Source organism: Bradysia coprophila, unplaced genomic scaffold (genome assembly GCF_014529535.1).
Source record: "Bradysia coprophila strain Holo2 unplaced genomic scaffold, BU_Bcop_v1 contig_297, whole genome shotgun sequence".
Classification (NCBI taxonomy): Eukaryota; Metazoa; Arthropoda; class Insecta; order Diptera; family Sciaridae; genus Bradysia; species Bradysia coprophila.
The window spans coordinates 8,576,604-8,597,293 of record NW_023503555.1 but is presented as its reverse complement, the minus strand read 5'-3'; the positions used below and the strand labels follow the sequence as shown (position 1 = coordinate 8,597,293).

The following is a 20,690-nucleotide window of genomic DNA, read 5'->3' as shown; positions in this document are numbered from 1 at the left end:
AGCCCGGAGATGGATTCTAATCATATTTTGACATTTTCATTGGATTTTGAAAAGTGTTGTGACAACATAACCTTCTGTTATTGTTTTGATCGGGACCGGGGACAAACGTTTACGTCTTGAAATAAATCTAAAAATTCACTCCAAACTACCGTAATGTCGTTGGCAGACGAACTCTTGGCTGACTTGGAAGATGGAGATACTGAGGATATTCAAAATGAAGTTGACGAGGAAGCGATTCCCGATGAAGAATTCATGGAAACGGAAGAAAGTCATGCCGTGGATATTGATGTCAAAGTAAGTGCCGAAGAAATTGCAGTTTGATGATGTTCGAGTCCTTGTAATGGACAGTGTGCATTTACTGAGAGTAACATCAGCAGACATATAAGTCGAGCCTCTGAATGAAAAATGTCAACACGTCCACACAAGTTGGGCAGGGCATGTCAGGCCCGGTGTGACATACCATTTTCCATATATTGATAAAGTACGGACGACGAAATCAAATCTCGAGTGGGCGTCCTTTAAGGATGAAAATACGCGAGCAAACTCTGTCCCACCTACCTCCATTGGTGTTTATTGACGCAACTATTGGTGTTTATTGGCGCATCTATGGGCGTACTATTTCCTTCTATTGGTCACCAATAGCGAATAGCACCTGTCCCCGCTTGAGTAGTTTCCCCTTTGGAATGACCCAATTTAGGCTAAGGTCTTTTAAGCAAGCAGACAACTGCTCCGTTGGAGGACAAACTTCCAACACACAAAATTTTATTGTTGTGTTTGCTAACGACCAACATCTTCGCAGGTGTCATCCATTCGTGAACTGTGTAAGCTACACGACTCGAAAGAATTCGCGAACATTCTGAAACAAATCGATCACTACATGGAGCATCCCAGAAAGCCCAGCGAAATGGTTGGAAATGTTGAATCAGATCCCGAGTATCAACTGATCGTCGAAGCGAACAGCACAGCCGTGGAAATTGACAACGAGATATGTAAGTGTCCGTCGATCGTTCGATTCTGTATCGATGTCTAATCCAACTGTTTCAACCATCCAGCGGTGATTCACAAATTCACGAAAAGTCATTACCAGAAACGGTTTCCCGAGCTGGATTCGTTGATCGTGGGTGAAATGGAGTATTTGAATGCGGTGAAGGAGCTGGGAAATGATTTGGATGAAGCGAAAAACAATGAGAAATTGCAACAGATTTTGACGCAGGCCACGATTATGATTGTTTCGGTGACGGCATCGACGACTCAAGGGTATGATTGAATTGAAATCCATCGATCGGGTAGTCAGACATTTCAATCGAAAAACTTTCTCTTCTTTTATGATGTAGGACTCTACTCACCGACACCGAAAAGGCACAGATTAACGAGGCCTGCGACATGGCCATCGATTTGAATAATTTCAAACTGAAAATTTACGAGTACGTGGAAAGTCGAATGACATTCATCGCTCCCAATCTATCGATGATTATTGGTGAGTGGTTCAGAACGCGTTAAATTTGGGAAAGATTTTCTGATCCAAAAAAATGGCATTCCAGGCGCATCAACAGCAGCAAAAATATTGGGTATTGCTGGCGGACTGACCAAACTATCTAAAATGCCCGCCTGTAATCTTCTCGTACTCGGCTCGCAAAAGAAGACTCTGTCAGGGTAAGCTAATCGTGAATGTCCACACTCAACATCGAAGTCAATATTTGTGTTTATTCCTCCAGCTTCTCCAAAGTACAAATGCTGCCGCACACTGGTTTCATTTTCTACTCCCAAATCGTCCAGGACACAAATCCAGTAAGTGAAAGGAAACAACTTCGGAACCGGGAAACGAAATAATTTTTTTTCCCGTTCGGTCAGGATCTACGTCGCAAAGCGGCTCGTTTAGTGGCAAACAAATGTACATTGGCCGCTCGTGTCGACGCCTGTCATGAGAGCGTTCACGGCGAAATCGGGCTTCGATTCAAAGAAGACATCGAGAAAAAGTTGGACAAACTACAGGAACCGCCTCCAGTCAAATTCGCCAAACCATTACCCAAACCCATTGAAGGCAGTAAGAAAAAACGTGGCGGCAAACGGGTTCGCAAAATGAAGGAACGGTATGCGTTGACAGAGTTCCGTAAGCAGGCGAATCGGCTCAATTTTGGTGATGTAAGTTCGGTGTTTGGTGTTTGCGCTTTCCGTCCAAGTAGACTAACTGACTAGACTAACAATTGTTTTTCTCGATAAAGATCGACGAAGACGCTTACCAGGAGGATCTGGGTTACTCGAGAGGTACAATCGGAAAAGCTGGCACTGGTCGCATCCGTTTGCCGCAAGTCGATGAGAAGACGAAAGTTCGTATCAGCAAAACGTTGCATAAGAACATGCAGAAACAGCAAGTTTATGGTGGCAGTACGACCGTTCGCAAACAAATTTCCGGTACCGCTTCCAGTGTGGCATTCACCCCATTACAGGTAAGTCTTGCTTGTACTGAAATCGACTTCTGGAGATGGGAAAATCATTTTTTTTTACTTCCCAAGGGCTTGGAAATCGTCAATCCTCAAGCGGCAGAACGGTCCACCGACACAAACGCCAAATATTTCTCCAATACTTCAGGATTTTTGTCGGTTGGTCGAAAGTAATTTTATTGATGGAATAAAGGGCGTGAGTCTAAGAAAACGAAATTATTGAGTTCTCAATCGCCGATCTGTTCGTAGATGAAGAAGAGGTAGAAAAAGGTAAGGTGAACGCTACGCTACATCATTTTATTAGCCATCTTTAAAACGCAAAAAAACAAACAAATTTACAAAATAAAAAATATTTCCCCGATATCCGTGACGACCTAACCGTAAAAATCCCCTCTGGTGCATACACTCCTCACTTCCCGATAAATCGATCCAAATTGTTCCAATTCAGCGAATACAAATGATCGATTTGCAGCAGACCTTTTTTACTCAATCCGAACCGATGCGTTGCATAGTGATTTGTGTAGGGATTCAGCGCTCCAACGGGAACGTTACTGCACTCATAACAATCGTCGAATGTGCAGTATGTGTCGTCGTCCTGCAGAATCGAATTCGGATAGTAAATGTCGTGGACGGGCGGTGGAGCTGGAAATTGAATTTGTGGAACGGGTTTCGGTAACACAATACCACCGGACGCACGGGCACCGAAACCGGGCGTGTGTAGTTGGAGTGTTGATACGGTACTGGCGCTGTTCGGTTCGGTTGATTGAGATTCTAGGTCTGGAAGGGATTGGAAGATTTATTTATTTTTCGGACAGGAATTTAGATAAATTTAAGGGTCGGCCTAATTAACTTGTTAATAATTTTTCTCCGAATTGTGAAAATCATTAAGATCTTCGCCCTGTTCAATTTTTCGTGTGATTATACGAAGTCATTGAATTGTCGCAACAAAACACTTTTACAATCCATACAACAGACAATGCTCCTTCTATGACTTTTCCCACAAATGGCAATTCTTCCACGAAGTGTAGCCCTTAAGTTGCAACTAGACTGCACGCACAGATTTACCATTATGAACTCCTGGCATAGCCATACCGACAAAATTACAAATTTTAAAGCGAGACAGTAATACCTGAAGTGGAAGCATTTTTGCTCATTTTGCCTAGGTTAGGTTTTAGGTTTGACCTCAGATTTATGTATCCAGCATCTATCCAACTCTGCCATCGGGCCGAACAAAAATGAAATCATTTCAGATATATTCGTGTTTCATTTTTAAACGTTAACCAATGATACACAACAGTTCATTACATTACATTGTAACAGGCACTCATGAATCATCGTCCGTCTAAAATCCACTTCGTTCTCTGTTTCGTATTAGTATGTGCATAGTCGACATTCATTCAATACCATCTAATGGTATGCACAATTAACACGACGTAATCAATGAAAGCATTGACTACGTTGTAGAAAGGAAAAAAATCATCCGAACAAATTTAACATTATAAGCTCCTGGCATAGCCGAACCTATCTCCGACAATATTTATTTATTATTTATTTATTTATTTCTTGGTTTTAAAGTCTACTTAAGTTAGCCGACTCAACTCATCTCAATATACAATCATTCCTCTAATTAATTCAACCATTTCATTACAAACAATATTCAGCTCAATTCAAAGCATTTAAAATACATAAATCACATTCAGCTTCTAAGCTTCGTCAATAATCACTCTATCTCAAGACAACAACTTTAAGTATTCACTGGTCAATATATTAATGCGAGCCAGACACCTACTCGACATTAAAAACTGAACTGAAACCATTTTTGCTGCTCATTAGACCCGTACGAAGTACTAGGGTCTTATAGGTTTACGCATACGTTTGTAACACGTCGAATTGGACTCCCTGAGTAAGGGGAAACCTATTGTGGTTGTCCAGAGATGCCAAATCAGCAAGAAAAAAAATGTGCGTCTGTCCGTCCGTCCGTCCGTCCGTCCGTCCGTCCGTCCGTCCGTCTGTCTGTCTGCACGATAACTTGAGTAAAACGCATCCGATTTTGAAAATTCTTTTTTTCCCCGTTTGGTAAGGTCAAAAGACAGGCTAAGTTCGAAGATGAGTGATTTTGGATTAACCCCTCCTGAGCTGGGGCCCAATAAGTGCTTTACGGTTTTTCGAAGATATCTCCGGACATTTAAACGCTATACTCGTAAATGATACATCGAATGAAAGATATTTACAATACCGATCGACATAAAAAAAAGTTTATGGAAATCGGATGACCGACTTGTGAGTTAGACCCCTTGGTGTGAAACAGGCACAGGGCGGCAAGCAGTTTTTGCTTGTAGGTCGGCCAAATTTGAACATATTTCGTTAGTTTTAGCTTTATTAGATAGGTATTGACCGTATGAATCAGGGAAAAAAAAGTTTATGAAATTATGTTCTCCGGAGCGTGAGCTAGGTCTCTTGGAGTGAGCTCTTATCTGGCTACTCGGCCGTACAGTGAACGTGGAGTATTTTCTCAATATCTCGAGTAAATTTTGACCGAATTTCATGATTTTTTTTTTGTTTGAAAGGTATTAACGAATGTAAAGCGTCGGTACTATTTTCGGTTTCCTAACAAAATGGCTGCCGGCGGCCATATTGGATTTTATTAAAAGTGATATAAAGTGGGAAAAATGATGCTTAGAGAGTTTCTGTTAACATGGAAACAATGTGTCAAGTGTGAGGGGTTTCAGGGATTCCATATATGGACATATATATATACCTATATACAGCTATATTGAGCTATATACAGGCATATAGAGCTATATAATAGCATATTCCTCTGTGAAATGTTTATTTACAGTGAAATATAGGTAAATATAGCGGTATATAGCTGTTTAAATAGGAATTTATGAAATTTGACTTCGTACGGGGCTGTCTATATTGCCTCCGGCAATTTAATTGTATATCATAACAAGGCAAAGAGTGGATAATGTAAGTGATTTAAAAGGAAGAATAGTTTTTCAGCAGAGAAGAAAATGAAGTAAGAGAAATGAAGAGTTTCACATTAAAGGCTTTTGATACGAATAGGTGTTTCGTACGGGTCGGCGTTAGCTATGTTTTTGTTTACGGTTGGGATTGAACTAGCGATCTCAGGTTTATAACAATTCCAGCCTGTACCACCAAGACGATGAATGGATTGTAGCAACTATTCATGTGTGCCTGTTACAATTAGCTGCAAAGTCATGCATGTCATCTCGGTGACAGAGTTGGACAGACGCTGGATTCATAAACAAGAGGTTGCAAGTTCAAACCCAACCGTAACACAAAATACCCAAAAAACGATTTCATTTCAGGTTTTTTGTGTCTAACGTTCAAAAATGTATTACAAAGCAAAGAGAAATGTTCATAAACCATTCTACATGGGTGTTGTGGGTGGTATTGCAAAAACGTTACACTCTAGGCAGCAAAAAAATGCGTATTTGATAGGATGCCCTAAAACACATTCTTCACCGAGCCACCATAGTTTGTCCCTAAAATCTTCATGATTCAAAATCTCGAACGAATCTCGAATCAATAGTGATCATAGTCTGCAGCTACGAAATAGAGTACTTTTTTGTATGAAATGGTTTTTTACAGTTGTGTGACACACTGTCGAGGCTCAGACTAAGTATCTGGAGTACCACTCATGCTTGAAGTGCAATATCCAAAGATTCGTGAATGAATTTTCTCTCTCTTTTTGGTATTGATCTAACGTTAGATGATGAAAACCAATAGAGAAGTAACACATTACCCAACCGTCTTATATTACTCCAACAACCACCCATCTATTCACTATTTCATTATTGTTGTCTGTTGTTGACCTCATCTAACACAGAGCCCACAGAGCCTCTGGAGAATTTTTATCATGCGAACGATTGCCATATGATATAGATGAGCGGGTCGAACTTTTCTGAAATCCAACCCGATTCCGACAAATTGAAAACTTCCAACAGGTTATGGGCACATACACAATTTTTGATTACTAATTTACGTCGACACTTTACTCGGAGGTACAATCGAGATGAATTTCCGAGGAAAAAAAGAAATTGAGAGTCTCGTGTGTGTTACTGGATTGATGTGATCATTTCCGAAAGATAAAATCACGTTAAAACTACAAACGATTTTTTCATGTGTCCAATCTATATCATCAATCAGCCAGCGGATATAAATGTGCACAACAACGGATGTGCTATTGTTGCTACGCCCAGGTGTAAAAATACAAAGCGAAAAGAACAAAAGCAAAATTTATCATTCGAAATTCACTCAAACTTTATACTCGATTAAAAATACCTGTAGATATGCGTCGCAGCGCCTGTCTATAGTAACACGAGCGATTTGAATTTGTTTATGATCCAATATTTAAAATAACCAAATTCAATTGAAAATTATTTGAATTTGACCAGTTAAATTCTAGTCATTCAAAGGCACATCGCTCGTATCACAATTGAGTTATACTTTCACTCGGATATTATGTTGCGTTTATTGTTTGGTATGAATGAAACGGTGAAGAATCAAACCCGTTAATTCGCTACATTCATCTGTTGTTCATACGCTCTACGTTTACGATTCGCCATTCATTCAAACGATGCTTTGTAGAGCACTTGAAACTCTTCACATGAACTCATCTCATCTGTTTAAAAAACAAATAAAAAAAATGTTGCTTTTACCACACCTGTATAGTAGATGCTGCTGGTATATGGCGGTTCGTCATGTATCGATTCGTATTTGGCATTGTAAAACAATTCTTCGTCCAGTCCAGCATAGCAACTAAAACAATTCTCGTCACTGCTTCCTGATTGATAATACAACATTGATGACATCGGCTCCTCAGCTAGACTGGGCGATGCACTCGGTCTTGGCGAGACCTCGGCATGTCTTGAAAATAATTTAATTCATACAAACTGGCATTAGGTAGACATTGGTCTACTAGACATACCGATGGATGTACACGTAGTTCTCCAGATCCCACGGATCAATGTATTCATGTCGGACAGTCGATGGACGGCGTGTTGATGTTGCAATTTCTGAACCTCTTGCTGACCAGTACAGCGACGATTTGTTTGATGACGATGGTAATGACGATGTTATACTCGACCTTTGCTTTTTCTCGATCATCTTTTGTTCGATATTGTAGTTTTGAAGATTAGCTGTGGTGTTTAATCATGGTAAAAGCGAGGCCGGGAAATCAGTGGATGTTTTGAATCTGAAATTGGTTAAAGGAGAGTCATGGATTACAGATATGGCAAAGGTTCCTAATATGGTATTGCAGTTGGTTCATTCATAGTTATATAGAGCCTCTTCATTCTTTTTATTTCAATCATGGAAGTCTAACAGAAAAAATCATTGAGTCTACTACTGCTTTTAATCGAAGTACTATCGACATATTCGAACGAAATCTTTTACTTCATTTGTTTTAACGTTCATTTTGCCTTATAAAAGACAAACTTTCCAACGTGACATCGTTTATATATCACAATTGTCGATAACAGATGAGATAGCTGTTTAGACAATGTTATCGAACGAATAGGGAACCTACGTAGAGGCGCCACCATTTTTTCAATACTTCATGCGCTCTATTTTTTGCTGAACTAAATACCTATGAAATGTGAAAATCTATTACACCTAAGCTTTAGGCTCTAAACAGCATTTTCATAAAGAGCGAATGAAGCAAGCAACACCAAACGAAAAAACTTATTTTAGGATCCTTGAAGCAAATATTTCTCTAAATTTGGATAATTCTCTAAGAGTTAAAACTTCGAACAGCTTATATCGATTCGGGATTCAAGCCGACGGCGATCCCAACGAGCTGTAGCTCAAACGAATCGTCGTTCCATTCTGAGAATTTCGTGGAACAACTTTTCTCTCGAAAAATTTTTGTTGGGCTGACATGTCCTCAAAAAAAATTTACCAGAGCTGTCGCGAAAATCGTTTTTTATCAATACTGCCCTACTTTGCAAGAAAAACACATGTCTTTTATGCATTTTATGCCATTTTTCGAGAAAAAGTTTTTTATGCGATTCTCAAAATTTCGTCAAGGAAACTGCATAAAAAACTTCTTAGTATTTTGTTCTAATTAAAATCGCATAAAAAACTTCTTACTATTTTGTTCTAATTAAAATCGCATAAAAAACTTCTTGGCGAAAAATGACAACAAATAAATCGCATAAAAAACATATTTTGACTGATTTTGTATTGAAATTTGACAAGAAGTTTTTTATAGAATTTATTTGTAAGAAAAGTTTTTATTGCAATTTATTTGTTGCCATTTTTCGCCAAAATGTTTTTTATGCGATTTTTTTTTATAAAAAAAAAATTGAAAATAGGCTAAGAAGTTTTTCTTGCAAAGTAGGGCAGAATAGCTCAAACTTTGTACGTTTATGAAGGTCGATGAGGAGCATATTATTGACCAACAAACGCCGAGTCCGGCCCACAGGGCCTATTTTACGGAAACATGTTTCTCAAGTTTTTGAAAGTTTCCAAAATGTTTCTGAAAAGTTTCTCAAAGTTTCTTAAAGTTTCTAGAAAAGTTTCCTTAAGAAACTTTAAGAAACTTTAAGAAACATTTTGGAAACTTTCAAAAACTTGAGAAACATGTTTCCGTAAAATAGGCCCTGCCGGCCCACCCAGCTGCTGCAACAAGTAAAAAACCTCGAAAAAACAGAAACTGTTGAAGTGCTCTGGGCTGCTGAGGAAGCACGTAGCAAGAAGCTCCAACCTGGAGTTTTGTAGCTTAATTCACGTCCTATCCATTGACACCCCACACGACCATACCCACTGTCACAGATAGCAATGGAGTTGATTTTTCACACCCATCAAATTCTGGAAACAGATTGACAAAGCGAGCCAAAATTCTTAGATTTTTGCCCGCAAAAGAAAAATTCACTTTCGCCGCACTTAAGAGGTAAATAAACTTACATAATTGTGCGGAAATCGTTTTTTTTTACTCGTGTGGTTGCACACTTCGCCTTCGGCTCAGCATACAAACTCCACACTCTTCAAAATAATGATTTTTCGCACAAATATGTAATATACTATTGTTACACATAGCCATAGCTTCTAGCACGAACACGTAATTGTTCAACATCAAAAAACCTCCCAAATTGCAAGCATGTATGCATGTGTTGTCTGATTTGAAATCAGTGATTTCTCATGCTCATGCTAGTAGCAGAGCTGTGATAATGCACTAGTGGAGTACTCCCGGCTTCGCTCGGGCTTGGGATACTATCATTAATCAAATAACGCATGAAAACGTCCTATAGACAAACAAACCAGTAAACAAAGATTAAACCTTGAAAACAAATTCCCAGACTTATGGATGACCTCAACACATCTTTTTTCGTCGCTAACTGATGACTATCCATTGTACGAAAATTAAAATATTTTGTTTTTTCGGTTTGTAATCTTTGTGTTTAAAAAAATTTAGATGAAAGTCATGCATGGCACACAGGAATTATTATCTAATAAGATTTATCTTCGAACGCACTTTAAAATCCGTATCACTCTAACGTCTCATTTTATTTAATTAATTTATTTATTAACCAAGAAGCGAAATTTAATTGTAGTGTTAGTTTGAGAGCTAACCAATTACACCAAAATTATGCATATAAGTGAAACAATGCCTTCATATATGTAGAGAAAAACGTCGGTAAAAGTTAGATTAAATATATGTAAACAACTTAAATAATAGCAGCATATTCGGTTCGTCTTTCTTCAAATAGGTGAAATGTAGTTGAATTTTTAATTTATTACTGTAAAGACTGTAATAATGAACCTTTCACTGATTGGGATATAGTTTCCGAGTCGATTACTTGATCTGACGTTAGTATGTTCAACGGACTGAAATAATAGTATATTACTTCCGAGGTTCCAAGTTGTGTATTTGATAAGTGGGGTGTTACAGCCCGACCCGAAGGGGAGGGCTGTATTCCCCACTTGTCAAATAACAACTTGGAACCTCGTAAGTACAATGCTTTACGTGATTAGGCAATGTAAATGAAAATGAAACATGCCGTAACACGTAAAATCTTTTACTTCATTTACTTTAAACATGGATTTTGCTACGTATAAGAAGACGTTGGCTGAAGCTACGTAATTGTTTTCGTCGATAACAGTATTACAGCCGTCAGCCATAACGAAAAGAAGATAGCAGTTTTCATCATCGTGAATAAAAATTCATACGTCCACAAGGTCACACTTTAACGATGTGCCTTCAAATATAGCCGTTGACTAGATCTAGCCAACATCTTCTTACATGCAGCAAAATCCATGTTAAAGCAAATGAAGTAATAGTACATTACTATACAAGTGAAGTAATTTGTGGGGAGCGAGGGAAAGGGTCTTCACTAGTGAGGGAAAGGCCACAGTACCTCACTAGTAAAGTAAAAGATTTTATTTCAGTTCATTTGAAAATAATTACATCAAATCAAGTTATAGACTCGGAAACTCCAAAGAAAGTTGTAGCCTGAACGAATAGGTTCAAATTAGAAGACAATTTTAATATTACTGTCTGAAACAGTAGATTTTGTTAATCTTTCTTCCACCAAAACCATACAAAGACAACTACACACACCGAAAAATGCTATAATAGCGACAAGACTGCTATCTGCTATCGACAACGTTGACAAGAATAAGCGCAATGTGCTCTGGCTGTTTCTATTATATAGAAAATGTATGATAAAAATATTGAAGTAATAGATTTTGCATCAAACTCTGTGAGTAATTAGACAACTAAAGTAATAGATTGTGGATTTGATCACTATTTCACTGGACTCTCAATGATTGACGCTGTCGGCAAGTCAGTCACTTATGTCACTTCGTCGAACAATATTTTCATGGACAATGAGATCGAAAATTTAATTTCTTAACAAACGATTTTGATTTTTAAATTTCGTATCTCAAAAGACCGACTCGGAGGCAGTGTCATCGCTGATTTTTCCACAATCTATAGATTATAATGATTCTGTTCTCATAATGATTGCCGTTAATTAAAGCATAAATCGATCATTTAAGAACCACACAACCGGCGTGCCTTTACTGAACCATAAAGTTCAAATCAATGAATTACAAAAAATTGCTACATCAGAAATTCAGTACCAATGAGAGCGATAAACCTTCAAATTTCGAGATTGATAAAACTAATCTGAAGCACTAAAACGTCTGATTTATAATTGAAGAAATCGAACCGATTTTAGTAATAGCTCGTTTGTGATCAGAGACAGTTTACAATATTGTAATTACACCGTTCGAACATGAGTAAGCTCGTAATTCTTTTAGCCATAATTGGTCTAGCCTTGGGCAGTCCAATTAGCAAGAGTAAACATGTGGAAAATACACCGGAGAACCGTAAATATTGAAATTTATGAGAATGAATTCAGAATTTTACTTTCCTGACTTGAACAAAATCGTGCAGTTGCCCTCATCAACAGCGGAAATTACAATGAAAATATTGAACTGTTAAGTGGTCAATATCAAGGCGATATGGTGCTATCGGAGCAGCAGCAACGTGTACTGAAAAGTATGGAACGTACTGGTCTAATCGATGTGAACATGAGATGGCCGAATAACGTTGTCCCGTACGTATTGAGTGATGTGTTCAGCGATGAACAAAAAAGTTACATCGAAGCTGGATTGGCAGAACTAGCCAGAGTTAGTTGTCTAACATTCACGCCACGCACCGATGAAGAGAACTACGTTCGAGTCAATGTAAGAAAATTGTTTTCGATCAAAATGTAGTCGGATAATAATCTGGACATACCATCAGGGACAAGATGGTGGCTGTTGGTCGGAAGTTGGATTTTTAAACTCCGGCGAACAAGAAGTGAATTTGGCTTTAGCCGAACCAGGCGTCGGATGCTTCAGAATCGGTACGATCATTCACGAATTTTTGCATACTCTGGGCTTCTATCACATGCAATCTGCGACCGAGAGAGACGACTACGTTAAAATTGCTTGGGAAAACATTTTACCCGGTCTGGAACACAATTTCGATTCATATCCAGCGGATATGATCAGTAACTTCGGTGTGGACTATGATGTGTTGAGCGTAATGCACTATCCAGCTTATGGGTTCACGAGAAACGGTTACGCTACAATCATACCACATGTGAGATAAAATAGTATTTCGGGTGACGAAACAATTGTGTAATTTCCTCTGAATTTTCCAGGATATCACGTTGATTCGAACGATGGGACAACGTACGGGAATGAGTGACAAAGATGTTAGCAGATTGAATTCAATGTATCAATGTAATTAAGTCGGGGAAATAAAGGTAACTCTGCGACTATGGGAAATGATTGAATGGTTCAATGGTTTTTTGTGAGACTAATCGTCTTGTAATCTTGCTGGATGCGAACAATTATTAAATTTGAATGAAAATTTCTCAGAGAATCATTCAACTTTCACATCACAATGGGATCTTTAAAATAGCAAACGAAATAATTATGCTGTTCATCCGTACACATTTCATACAAATCGGAGCTGCATGCACTTTTTACGTATACAAATTTTCCGGTTGGTTTAGCTCCAACAAAATTAATAAGAAACTTTACCCATATCATCATTACCATAAGTAAGCATTACAAACGAACAGAAATGAACGACTGGATAGAAAGATCGATGTGTTAATTCAAACGAGAAAGACGAAGACGAAGAAAATGATTAGAAAATTACATGATGGGCATGATGGGTGTTGTATAGAAGAGAGCCAACGATTTTATTGAACTGCAAAAATCATACCGTATGGCTATTACGTTTTGATACACATTAATCGACGTAATTAAGTTATTAGTGAAAGTTATCATAAATAATATGCTTCGCCTGTACAAAGCGCTATATTTCCATTGTTTTGTCCGAATCCAATCTTTCCCATGTGACTCTATCATCGAAATATCATACCAAAAACGAAATACTCTTTTTTTACCTGCTGATGCTTTATCTGCCTAATATGAACGACAATTATATCATTTGAATGGACGGATTCATTGTGTAATACACCGAATACGATTATTTATTTGTTTAAGCTGATTGATTGACTTGTCTAATTTCGTGTTATCTCAGCATCGAGTCAGACATTTTCGGGTTGTTGTTGGTTTTTTTGTAAGTCAAGGTATATTTTTGGTAACGAAGGGCGTAGCTAAGATTATACTAGTGGGTCATTTGAAAGAGCGATAATGAGAGTCGTAAATTGGGTCTGTGTAATGGGAATGAAAAACATTCTTATCGTTTGATCGTTCGGTTATTGCGGGCTATATATTTACCAAAATTGGAAAAACATGCAAAAGTTTAGAAATGGACCGTAACAACACATCCTCACTAAATATTACAAAATTCTTGGCGTGGCTTAACTCGTCTTCTATACAACAATTGAGTATGACTTCAGTATCACTATGACTTCAGTACACACGACACTGTTACTATCTCATGCCTCAAAAGTTTGGGTTTTAACTTCTATTCGATTCGAAGCGTTGATAGATCACTGGAACGTCCTAGTTATAAGCAAGACGCCCAGGCTCGGAATGGTCCCATGGAAATTCGGATGGATTTTGACTTTTTAAGGCACTTTCGATCTGAAGATGGCAGATCCTCATCGTGGAGTTCGTATATTACACGAAGGTGTAACCTGTCACAGGTGAAAAACAACAAGAACAGATAGGATCGATCTATTCCGAGGAGATGATCAAAGTAAACATACAAACGCTGATTTGGTACTATTTCGAAATGGTTTTTGACTTACACCATAGCACTGTCAAGCAAGCCGTACCGAAGCTTACTTTGACATCACTCTATTAGAAGGGGCAAAATCACATCGAGTTGGCTTGAGGAGAATGCTTTTCTTTCACACACAATGTGTTACCAGAATTGCTTACTGACAATCTAAAATACATAAAACAACAGGAACGTACTATATTCGATGCACTTGCACCAGGTGGTGGAGACGTCCGAGGATGGAGCAGTATTTAGTGGTGAAAACGGAAACTGCTATTTCGACGGATAGTTATTTGTTAATCAACGACAGCGACAAGAGTAGATTTTTTATAGCAAAATATTTGTTGAAACAATTGAAATAGTAGATTTTCTATCGAACATAAGGTATTAAACAAAGGAAGTAACTGATTTTATCGGGAAATTTCTCCGCAACAAAACACCTCAAAAATACTTAAATTCAAGAGAGAACAACCCCCTACAGTGTCAACAAAATACATATCACAGTGACACCACACTTAGTTACAATTTAAAACTTATTTAATGGAAAATTTATCAGTTCATCAGACCACTTTTGGGAAAACTTTTTTCCTTTTTTTAGTTTTCCAGAATTTTCCTAAATTTTCAAGAATTTTCCTACATTTTCCAGAATTTCCTCGAAATTTTCTTTTTTTGCAAAATTAGGGAAAATTTTCGAAATGTGGGAAATTTCAAGAGAACATAAGAAAATGTTTTCTCAAAAATAAACCTGCTGTCTCCTTAACTGTCTTGCATCTGTTGCATTTTCTTCTCGCAAACAATATTCTTATCTTAAAACTTCATTTACTGAGTTCAACTATTTCCACTCAATATTGATTTCATACGTAAAATTTACCGTTTCTCACAAAAACGAATCGGCTACAGCGATCGCAAAAAAAAACTCTTGAGACCCGAATCCTTAAAGAAATAATCCTTTTGAATCCTTGCTAAGAGCAATTCCGAAACAGTTGCACTTGAAACGAGTATAAATTGTGCTCAAATATATACCACCACGGTACGTACAAAAAATCACGTCACGACCAGTCGAGAGTTCAAAACAAACTAACCTGAGTAATAGCAATGAGTTAACATACATACAACAACTGTTTTTACCACACATAACAACGCAGATATAATATGCTAACTTGACTGAATGCACACAATTTTTTGAATTTGGATAAACGTTGTTTGGGTTTGGTGTTTGGAATCGCGTCGAGTGCTTGCAATTCATATCGGAGTCGCATTTTATATTGATGCATAATAAAAACATCTACATTTCCCATAAATAATGTCTTTTGTCTAATGTCATTTGTTACTGGCAGCGACGGCACAAATAAGCGATGAGCTGCGGTTCAATGTTTTATAGCAAAAATTTCGTTAAACTAATGAAGTAAGAGATTTTTCGATTAACCTGCAGAAAATATTCAGAACGAAAGACGTAACAGATCTCATAACACATCATAATGCAGACTTGCTCACCACACCATCTGTCCTAATAAATGAATTAGAAACGGGTTTTGATTCTCAACTGGATGGAAAATTGAGCACTCTTTATTTGCATAGAAATGTTGTATAACTCTTGCAACTCGTATCAAAGTGAAATATGACTGGATTAAGATCAATCATCTAAAGGAAAAATCCGTTGATCTTAGTGGTAGTAGGAGATAAAATTTTCCATGAATTCGGTAGGTAATATTTTGTGACGATTCAACTTGTAACATGTGGCTATTCATCTGTTATCGATAACGATGAAAAAAATAATGAAAAACTCTGGGCAATATGGCCCTTTACATAGTAAAATGAATGTTAAAAAATAGAAGTACAAGATTTGAAATCAACCAACTAAGAATACTTTGATAGATGGAAGTAATAGATCCGATAATAATGCTGGTCATACTGGCTTGCCGTCTGTAACACGTTAATTTGAAGTGGTTTCGTTCAGAATTTTTTGTATTTGGTCAATACAATGCGCTTTATTAAACGAAGAGAATTATATACGATTCGTTTTATCACGGAAAAACTAACAAGTAAAGATTAAAATCTCAAAGAAACCGAAAACTTGTCCAAGTCATGTCTTACCTAGAGTACCGCCGTCTCGTCCCGTTGGTCACATAAGTTTGGAAAGATTCTAATCTGGAGAGATTTTAATCTGAGGAGATTGTAATCTGGAGAGATTCTTGAAGGTCCTTATGTCGAGAGATTCTGATCTGGAGAGACAAATAACTTGTCCAAGTAATGTCTTCTCTAGAGTACCGTCGTTTCGTACCGCTGATCACCTAAGTCTGGAGAGATTATTATGTGTAGAGATTCTAATTTGGAGAGATTCTAATTTGGAGAGATTCCAATTTGGAGAGATTCCAATTTGGAGAGATTCCAATTTGTAGAGATTACAATGTGGAGGGATTCCAATCTGGAGAGATTCCAATCTAGAGAGATTCCAATCTGTAGAGATTCCAATCTGGAGGGATTCCAATCTGTAGAGATTCCAATCTGTAGAGATTCCAATCTGGAGAGATTCCAATTTGAAGAGATTATAATCTGGAGAGATTACAATATGAGGAGATTCTAATGTGAAGGGATTCTAATCTGTAGAGATTTTAATCTGGGAAGATTCTAATCTGGGGAGATTTTCCATGACTGTGACGATGCCTGCAACCAAAACGATTTCTCATACGATGTAACAGCGACTACCTCACATTTACGTTTCATTTGATCGCTGTGTAAGTGTAGACAATTCTTAATGGCTGATTCTGATTGCGTGTAGTTATCTTTTCCATAATTGGATTATACAACGCAACGACCACTTCTAAATCGTAATCATGGCGATAAGTCTGATAAAACGGAAGCAATAAATTCTAAAGCAAAATTCTGTTTATTGAATCTTGGCTGGTTATACGATAACCTGTCTTGTGTATTAAGTTTCCGTTACATTTCTATATCGAGACGAGTCTATATATTCATAGCATGTGTGTGTGAATGGTCTGTTGTTAAAGGCAAAGCGAATTTATTGGAGAAATTTTCCATTTTAATCTTTTTCAATCATCATTTTTTGATGCTCATGTTGTTTTACTTAATTATACTGGCGCTGTTAAGAAGCTGTTGGGTGACCCCGTCTTTATTTGAATAGAGAAATGGGAACAGAATAGAATATAAAAGAACGCATAAAGACAAGTGAGGAGATTAGTGGTTGGATTTGGGTTAAGTATAATAAATATTTGGTCTTTGTTTCAATTCAATACACGACGGCACCATCAAGAGATATTGAAACAAAATTAATATTTTTTTCGCTGCGTATTTTTTCAACATACAAATAGTTAAAAACTGACAAATCAAATAGCACGTACATCATTGTACAATTAACTTGTTAATTCAACAGTTGTACGTGTACAAAGCAACAAACTGGAGGTAACCGTCGGGTCGTTGGTGTTATTATCCAAAATATTTTATTTTTTTCATAATTCGCTTACGAAAAAAATTGTTATTTAATTGAGCTGCGTTGATGCGAAACTGATAATCTCGCCTAGAAGTCACCTCACTCATGTATGTTCAATTCAAATAGAGATTTTTGCTTAACCTTGAGCTGCTGAAATATTTATTTTTTTTCTGAATGAAATGTACGTTTTTGGCGGAATTAATTGAACTCTTCAACAGAACCTATTTCATCATCAAATAACAAACATTTTTAGCGACTCTGTTCTCACATCGTTGATTCCGACGAAAAAAAAATCACTTGTTTATTTAGATTGATTAGGCCAGCATCATGCGGAACAGAAGTAAAACATTCGTTGTTTCGTCGATGACGATTATTTGCAAGACTATACATTTCAGTCACACCAAAATTCGAATCAATTTTGTTGTTATCAGTCTTCGCTAAGACGTTGGATTTGATTGGAATTGAATTTAGGAAGGTTTTCCAATATGGAACAGCAGAAACCCAGATAAAAGATCCTTCGTTTCCCATCCCCAATCCTTAGTCCTTCTTCAGTCACTGTAATGTTCCAGTTTTCAGAAAGAAATCGTTAGGACGTCTTTCCGGGATGGAAATTACCATTAAGACGCTCATAATACCTGAAGGTACAGAAGGTGTAAAGAGAACAATTCCTAAAGATATGTACACCGGTTTCAGTTTCTAAACCACAAGAACAGATAGGACCAGACCGATTTATTGCTCTCGCTTGTAACAAGTGATATAAAGTTTAAAAGTACAGTTTTCGTGTGAATTTTGTTGATCCAAAGCGAGGCCGAGCTTAGCAATGAATTTTACATTAAAAGAGCGACTTTCTACCCGTAAACGTTTAAACGTTTACATGCTACATGCGTCGAAAACCGTACTTTTCATAGCACACTACTTTCGATGACCTCTGGAAAATGCATTATAAACTTAGGATAAACATGAAAAATTTCGTTTTCGTGTACTTATTGACCTCGGCTTCATCTCGAATCAACAAAATTCACACCAAAAATTCGACTTTCTATCTTTTGATCCCTAGTTATGAGTTGTATCTAATGTGGTGTGTCATAGTTAAAGCAATGTTAAATTTAGTGAAGTAAAAGATTTTACATGAATTTAGTGTGAGACTTGGGACAGAAGAAGGATTACATTCGTTGGCTACTAATAATATGATTATAGTCTCGGTGTGGTTAATTAAAAAAAATCATAGGAACCTTCCGGCATTGCTGAAATGAGTTAAATGTGCAATTAACCGACCTCTTATTAAGCGACCATAAACGACTTTAATGTACACGTAATATATATGGTTATGGTATGAACTACTTAAAGAGACTCTTAAGAATTACAAACAAACAAAATTACTCAAAAAGTTTAACCAACCTTACGAGCTGGTATTCCATTCATAATCATAATTTCGTGACTGTTTACACCGCAAAATTCTCATTTTACACTTATAATAAACCTTAAACCACACAAATTCATCCGACAGAAAAAAAATGCAGAGAAAAACAAAAAACCAAAAATTATTTCTCCGTAAATTATATCCACTCATATCTCGCAATAATGACCCAGTTAACTATTGACAATAAATCGTTTTGCGTTTAAAATTTTATTTATTCAATGTGCAAGCTGTGGATTTTTTTCTCTGTCTTTTCATTTTATAAAATGTAAACCGTCCCGGCATCGAATGTAAATATTTTTCGCTTAAGAAAGAATTTCAGTTTTATATAACCAGAAATTGTGCGAATCCATTCATGGATGTTAAAAGGCGATTTTGTAATTTATTTAATATAAAATTGATTATGGCTATGTGGATGGTGGATCGGTGGAATGAGGTACAGAATTACTATATATCAACAAAACGTTTTTTTTCTTCTTTCGTTTTATATACTTACCGATTACCGTAATCATAATAATTCCGATGTGCTATTGGGAAAATTGTTTGTGCCAAGCATCGAAGAACGATAGATCAAACCAATAATACGACAACGCGCATACGTTTTTATTATGTTGCTTCAAACTCTCTTGCGACCTGCACCACACCAGATATGGTGAAGTTGTTTTAATTTATTCACTGCATCGTCAATTTCAAGCCTCACCCATTTATTGTACACGGTCATATCATCTGTTATCGACGACGAAAATAAAAATGCGCAATGAGCTCTGGCTAACGTGGTTCTATATAGCAATTATGTATGTTAAAACTGATGAAGTACAAGATTTTGATTAAACTGGTAATTCTCCAAAAAGTTCATTCGAAGTAAATGCAAAATTTGCTGCAAAAAATTCTAGAAAGAATTTTCCTTCTGTCAATTTTGCAACTATTTTTGCAACGACTTCAGGCAAGTTTGCGATCCACCAGCGCGTTATCTGGTTCAATATAGCAGGAAATGGGTCTACTTCTATCGAATGCATTTGCTTCTTACATTTACGACCAACTATATTTCCTAATCCTGATGTGATAGTACAGCTTCTTATAAATTTGATTTCCTTTTTCTATTCTGACTAGGTTCTTCCCTTCACTAATAAAATAGTTAACATTTTCTGACATTATAATATATATTCTTATAGTCTTCTTGTCTAAGGAGAAACTTCTACTATGAATCTGTTGAAAAATTTTTGGTGCCATTAGCCACAGTATTATAAAGAGACTATTGACTATAAAATTAAACTTGTTGTGTAAACAATCCTAGGGAATTCAATCACGAAATGCACTGTAATGGCGTTTTGTTCGATCCTGAGAAATTCATCGTTTTACGAAATGTAACGTAAAGGTATCGAACAATCCACCTTTACGTTACATTTCTCGATAGGATGAATTCCCTAAGATCGAACAAACTACCTTAACGTTACATTTTGTAAAAGGATTAATTCTCTGAGATCGAGCAATCTGCCTTAACGTTAAATTTCGTAGAAAGATGAATTCCCTAGTATTCTATTTCGTAAAAGGAATAATTCACTAGTGTCGAACAACCCGTCTTTACGTTACATTTCGTAAAAGGACGAATTCCCTAAGATCGAACAAACTACCTTGACGTTACATTTCGTAAAAAGATGGATT

The 20,690-nt window shown here is 36.9% G+C and overlaps 3 protein-coding genes across 4 annotated transcripts; 2 read left to right on the top strand and 1 right to left on the bottom strand.

Moving 5' to 3' along the window:
• Positions 1-44: 44 nt before the first annotated feature.
• Positions 45-2,652, top strand: LOC119079066 (U4/U6 small nuclear ribonucleoprotein Prp31). Its single transcript, XM_037186874.1, has 9 exons — positions 45-294; positions 800-989; positions 1,053-1,257; positions 1,335-1,477; positions 1,542-1,653; positions 1,716-1,788; positions 1,852-2,142; positions 2,223-2,447; positions 2,514-2,652. The coding sequence occupies exons 1-9, from the start codon at positions 154-156 to the stop codon at positions 2,613-2,615; spliced, it is 1,482 nt and encodes a 493-aa protein (XP_037042769.1). The 5' UTR covers positions 45-153; the 3' UTR covers positions 2,616-2,652.
• Positions 2,653-2,725: 73 nt separating this feature from the next.
• Positions 2,726-15,278, bottom strand: LOC119079112. Its single transcript, XM_037186934.1, has 4 exons — positions 15,035-15,278; positions 7,396-7,662; positions 7,132-7,334; positions 2,726-3,218 (listed from the first exon to the last, which is right to left on the bottom strand). Exons 2-4 carry the CDS (start codon positions 7,572-7,574, stop codon positions 2,851-2,853), a joined length of 750 nt encoding a protein of 249 aa, XP_037042829.1. The 5' UTR covers positions 7,575-7,662; positions 15,035-15,278; the 3' UTR covers positions 2,726-2,850.
• LOC119079107 (blastula protease 10-like) lies at positions 11,640-13,284 on the top strand. Of its 2 annotated transcripts, XM_037186928.1 has the most exons (5): positions 11,640-11,801; positions 11,869-12,161; positions 12,220-12,561; positions 12,623-12,727; positions 12,843-13,284. In XM_037186928.1, the coding sequence occupies exons 1-4, from the start codon at positions 11,708-11,710 to the stop codon at positions 12,710-12,712; spliced, it is 819 nt and encodes a 272-aa protein (XP_037042823.1). In that variant the 5' UTR covers positions 11,640-11,707; the 3' UTR covers positions 12,713-12,727; positions 12,843-13,284. The 2 variants fall into 2 exon arrangements, with proteins under 2 accessions (XP_037042823.1, XP_037042821.1); XM_037186926.1 differs by lacking the exon at positions 12,843-13,284 and having other exon boundaries at positions 12,623-12,784.
• Positions 15,279-20,690: the final 5,412 nt, after the last annotated feature.